General features: G+C 39.1%; 1 protein-coding gene across 2 annotated transcripts in view; it reads right to left on the bottom strand.

Annotated features, from left to right (window-relative positions):
* Window positions 1-1339: 1339 nt before the first annotated feature.
* pde8a (phosphodiesterase 8A) overlaps window positions 1340-6149 on the bottom strand; it is a 64893-nt gene continuing 60083 nt past the window's right edge. For both annotated transcript variants that reach the window (XM_042492321.2, XM_088075750.1), the window contains exons 20-22: window positions 5199-5363; window positions 4911-5040; window positions 1340-3426 (exon numbers count right to left, since the gene is read on the bottom strand). In XM_042492321.2, the coding sequence (XP_042348255.1) occupies window positions 3320-3426; window positions 4911-5040; window positions 5199-5363 (402 nt within the window). In that variant the 3' untranslated portion in view covers window positions 1340-3319. The remainder of the gene's footprint in view (window positions 3427-4910; window positions 5041-5198; window positions 5364-6149) is intronic.

Genomic DNA, 6149 nt, shown 5'->3' with positions numbered 1-6149 from the left:
TGATCAAAATGTCAATCAAATCATGTAAATCTTTTTTTCTTCCTTTTTATTTATGTTTTTTATTGAATGTGTTTTTTGTTTCGTGCATGAATGTTAAATAATATGATTATAATTAGCATTATTATTATTATTAGTAGTAGTAGTAGTATATTTTTTTCTATAATTGCTGGTGGCACGGTTGAGGGAGGCTGTGGAGGGGTAGAGGTAAGTGGGCATAATTGTATGATGAATCGTCATCTGTCTATATCTGTTAAATCAAATAAAACACCAGAACAAAACAAAACAAAACAAAAACAGACAACTGTAGCCAGTGCACCCATAAGGGCCATTATTTGAGCACTTAAGATTGGTCAATAGGCCCATGTTATGTTGCCAATATGATATGTCACTAATTAAGCCATTCTTCAATAAAGTTTTAAAAAAGCTGCTTAATAGTATTGACCCAAAATAGATTTAAAATATGTGATTGATCCTGAAAAATAGCAAATTAAAGGCCCCCATTTTCATAACTTCATGGTCATGAGTGGATTATGCTACTATGGAGCCCATGGTGCAATAAGGAGCCCCCATTAAAGGTACATGTTACACTGATGGTGGAAGAAGTACAGACAGCACAGCGTAGAAATACTCAGTTTTAACTAAAAGTCCTGCATTTAAATTGTTACTTAGGTTGAGTTAAGTTTGGGATGGTTTTTATTCATTGAACTTTTTTTTTCTTGCCATAAATAAAAAAATATATCTCATACTTTGATATGATGTCACATGTACATTTTTATTCTCCTGTTCATCATTATGAGTAAAGACTACATGCATATTTCTATTAAACTTTGTGTTATTAGCAAAGCTTTTTAGCACTGGTTTATCGCCTGGAATAGACAAACCAAACACTGACTCTAGATAGCGCCATTTGTGTTTTGGTATTTTCACATGGGCCATGTGGGGAGGATGAGACATCTGTGGATTATTGGTCTCCTGGTATAACTCTACTCAACGTCTGGATCTTAAATTATCAGAGAAAAAAGATTAGCAAACATCAGCAGATGCTGGGCTGGCGGGCTGTCTGCGACAAGCTGAGCAACACTGAGTGAGAAACACTGATCTGTGATGAGAAGATGCTTTATTCAGCGCTTTTACTGGCTTTAACCACCTGGGCCATTTATTTTTGAGAGGAAGTGACCTCTGCAGATAATTCGAATCCCAGTAAAAACTGCTAGATGCCACTAAATCCTGCACACTGCTCCTTTAAATACAGTTATAAAGGCATACTGCAGGCTGGTAAAGAATGAGAAAAAAGACAAAAGAGATGACATAAGAAAGAAGTCAGGAAAAAACTGCAAACTTAGAATTGACATTATTTTATTTTTCATTGAATAGTTTCTAAATTTTTTTTTCTGTGCCTTCAGACCAAGGTGTGAATCAGAAGGAACAAACAAATCCCCTGATTGAGTGTACAATTCTGTCATAAGAGAGAAACAAAGATAACCGTGGTCAATGCATCTTATTAACCATCATTTGCTTAGCTGTTATGGCATTTATATACTGTTTAAAGAGGAAATATTCTTAATAAGCAACAATCTTTAACATATATTAGTATCCTAATCTGAAACCAGCCTTGAACAAAAAGCTGTTCCCCGGGGCTGTGCATAACGATGATGGACAAGTGGCCAAAATAGAATGACGTTTGATCAAAAATCAATGCAAGCTGGCCTCTAGGAGACTGCTTAAAGACAGTGATAGACAACTCTGCGATCCACATCCTTCGTAACCATTTAGTTCTCTGTATACATGCTCTGTGTGACCATCCAATTCACTCAGGTACTCAGATAGCTAGAATGGTTGATCTCATTTGCTGCAAATCCAGTGTAAAATTCATTGTCTATAAAAATATTGAGATTTACTTGAACATAACCTTCTGACTATGTCATAATAAAAACTCCAGATGTCCGTTGCAGTTGCACAGTGGGATGTACTGTATAAATATTGTATAAAATAAGGCAGTCTTTTCAGTAGGATAAACCAGATACAAAAATTTCTGGGAGAAAAAATTTTCAAGTCCAAAATGTTTTTTCACATATTTCTGCTGTTGTCAAATGTCAAGCGGTTTACAGCATTAAACCAAGAGTAAGGGATTGTTGCAACAATGAATACACCCACGCACCCATACCTACGGCCCAAACACACCCACACGTACACACACTCACACACACACAAACTCCTGATGATCAACAATAACAGCTTATTCTACAATGCAACATCCCATCCCTGGACAAATCACTGAGACGTAGACATTTCTAATATTGTTTACAGTGCAATACAAAAGTGTTCATTCAAACTGGTACTTTTGATAAGAAAATAAAAATGTTTAATATGGTAATGCTTCATATGAATAATAATTGTGATTTTTTTTTTGAGAGCTATGTAGTATTTGTCTTCATCAGCTTTGGCTTTTCTCTCTCTTTTTGAAATTTATTTTGTTCTCATTTATCAACTAATTCATTTATTAATTTTAACATAGAAAATATGGAACATCTAAGAAAAATTAACATACCAAATCATCTGTAATTAGTTACCTATGATCATGATGTTGAGGTTTTTGTCTCTCAGCAGTGGCCTTAAGTAAAGATCCACTCCCTGACCCAAAAAGAAAGCATCCCCTCCCACATGTCTGTTATGACAGCTACCTGTCAACTTGGATGTGTTTCTGAAGGACACATAAAAATATTGCCAAAAAAAAAAAGCAGTGGAGTGTTCTTTCATGGTGTGGCCTCCAGGGGCAGAGGGAGCAGTCCTGCCTTGCTGCGAGCACAGGGATGGAGGTCAAAGGTGATTATACGGCCTGACACCTTCACATGCAGGCCACACTTACACCCACTCCTCCAGTGTTGCTCGCTCCTTCAGTAATCAAGCAGTTTTTACTCAAACAGCAACTTAACAGGCAGACAGGAGTGCCCACGTGGTAATTAGGGGACGGATGCTTTGCCAGGAGGCCTGTAAGGACCCTCTCTCAGTCATGACCAGCTACACTGCAAATGCCCGAGAGGCACAAGAAGTTCATAAGGATGCTGTGTGTCCCTGTGTCACAGTTGTCATCTGACAGGGTTGTAAATCCAGCGATGACGCTGCCGCAACTGCCCATCAGGGAGTTCTTCTGTGGTTTCTGTGTGGACGGACATGTGGACGCGCAGCGTGCTACAGAAGCAGGAGAGTGAAGGCGAGGAGACCCTTTTGGCTGGCTGGGCTGGCAGGGAGAGAGACGCCCCAGCAGGAGATAGGAGGGCTGCCCCGGACTGCAGAGTCCCGGGGCCAAACACTGCAGCGCCTACTCTGGAGGCGGTCGCAGACTGTGCAGCTTCCTCTCGTCCAGGCCTTTCCAGTACTTGAAGTTGTTGTCCAAGTGCTGCATAAGATTGGGGAGGTCTGCAAAAGCTGGAGAGACAACAAAAGATGATAAGGCTCAGTATCAGATTTGACAGTTTGTTTTTTAAGAATGTGATGTGTTTTTCGAATCAACACCAATATATTAATATTTTTTTAAGATTATTTTCTGGGGCTTTTATTGCCTTTAATGGACAGGACAGTTTAAGCTTGAAAGAGGGAGAGAGAGAGATAGGGGGTGACATGCAGCTAAGGGCAGAAGCCGGAATCGAACCTGCGGCCGCTGCTCTGGATATTGGTCGCGCTTTATCCACTGACCCACTAGGCCAGCCACCAATATATCATTAATACATTTCTTGTGAAAGACTTAGTGGAAACGCACCAATCCAATTTTTGACTCTCTTATACTCTCTTATATTATATTGTGATTTTTATCTATCTATCTATCTATCTATCTATCTATCTATCTATCTATCTATTAAAATCTGTATTCCTCACTCTGTGTTCAATAAAGTCTTGTGTAAGGTAAGAAACTGCTGTGGCTGCAACTGAGTTGGTGGCTCAGAGTAATTTTATGAATTTGACTTATTTTGAATCCTAATTTAATGATGACATTGACAACAAATCTGGCTTGGGTCGATATCAGATCCACGTGACAAGGTCAGTATCTGCACTGCTGCTGGTCCAGTGTATCAAATTAGTGCATGCATAACACATAATAAAAGTGTGTGTATGTACATTCTTAAAAGATGACAATATTTGAAGTATATCACTACTGGATCATAAAACTAGTCTGTCTATGTATTAGAGACACAGAGATGCTTCCAAAGTTGGTGCTATATGACCAAAGAAAATGGAGAAAAAGGGTTGTGGCATTCACGTTGGCTATAGAGGAAGAAAACCTACAGCTACCAGAACTCACTGCACTGTACCAGACCAGTAAACGCTCTTGCTGGTGGGTTACCCTTTTGACATAGAAAACAATATAGCAGCTGGCTGGTTACAAACAATCTCAACACACAGTTTAAAAGCAAGCATAAGTATGTTTCTGAAAACTTTTTAGATGAAAAACTGGCAATGTACTAACAGAATCTTGATTAATATTTAATCAGCACTGCTTAGTTTAACCATTTGAAATCATTTGTTTTTAGCCTTCTTCTTTACAATAAAGGGAATAGTATGGCACCCACTTCCTGTTCACAAAATCTGGTATTGCAGCCAAACTAAAAGATGTTTCTGAAGAAATTTTAGGTGAGAAACAGGCAACGCAGTAACAGATTCTTGGTTTGACCAACACTACCTTGTTTGACGAAAAAGGGGAATTATAATCTGTGGTTTGATCTGAGCCGAGACACGAGCAGGGAGACGCTGGTAAGGTGGAGTGAAGTTTACCATAATTCATTTACATAATAGGCGACTACCAACATTGTGATGATGATACAAAGCTGAATGAACTTTCCCTTTAAAGTAACAATGATGCAGATTCATGGCAGTACATGTATCTCTAGTGTGTGCATGATATTGTGCTGTCTTACCATCCCAGGCATCAAACATGTCCGTAATGAAGTAGTCTATGAAGGAAATCTGGGACTTTGGGATGCTACACGTGTTTCTGTCAAACACAGGCATTACCACTGGTAGACCTTGTCTCTTCTCCTCGTCCGTCTGCACCAGAGAGGACAGCACAAGTGATCATCACGCACAATAAATACATAAATTACAAAAAAGAAAACAAAAAACTCACAATGCAGCTGCTCCTTGCTGGATTCATCTCCCTTTCCTCAACAACACCATATTATTTATTTTTGATCTTTTTTAATTACCTGTGCAAAATACTCCTCTGAGATGCGTCCGGCCCATTCTATACAGAGCTCCTGAGGCCTGCATGGATTGGAGATGTCTGCACACTTAATCAGCATCCGCTTGACGAGGATGCGATTCTCTGGGGATGTAAGAACGCTTTTGACAGATTCCTCATCATTGTTTCCCTAAAAAACAAAACAAAAAAACAAGTAGACCATTAGCACATAGACAGCTCCTTATAGTGCAGACATAGTAGCTGAAAAACTTTAAAAATAACTGTTGGTACGTAAACCAAACTGGGGAGATGAAAAATGGTGCTGGCAGCTGATGAAGGTTTTAGTTTCCTTCCATTTCCTTTTCTGTACTCTTATTATGAGCTCCTGCAGTACTTACATGAAAAGGAGTCCCGCGTGGTTCGTGCAGTCACATGATCTGCAGGCCTACTGTATGTTTCAAGATTAAATTCGCTGACAATTATATTAAGCAGGAGAACGGAGGGTCTATTTTGCTGAGCTTAATTCAGTGAGGTCTCTGTTTTATTTAAGTCTCGAGGTTAACTGAATGAAAGTACACTGTAAGTGACACAAAGAGCTTTTTTTTATCAGCTAAACTTAAACTCCATTACAACTTAAATCAAACACTTGAAGCTTGGGTAAGGCAGCTTAATTTTGGCGTCACTGGGCAGAAATCCTATAATAAGATTTGAGCAAATTGGAATTCAAGTGGTCTGAGAGAAAATGAGACTTTTGCACCTCCTCTTGGCTCTGTTTTCAGGTTTTAGAACATCTAGGCTGTGATGGGAGACTCTGGTCAATCACAGAGGGCGTTACTATTGGTAGGTCTACAAATGCAGATGCACTTGCACATCTGTTTAGTGAAATCCTGACTCAATGGCTGCGAATCTTGCAGAGAAAGTTACTATTTCAGCATTGGCAACAAATGCCTTCAATGCAAAGCAACCTAAGAAAGGA

This window comes from Plectropomus leopardus, chromosome 1, assembly GCF_026936395.1.
Source record: "Plectropomus leopardus strain MGB_pleo_1.0 chromosome 1, ASM2693639v1, whole genome shotgun sequence".
NCBI lineage: Eukaryota > Metazoa > Chordata > Actinopteri > Perciformes > Serranidae > Plectropomus > Plectropomus leopardus.
This window is presented reverse-complemented; position numbering and strand designations above follow the sequence as displayed.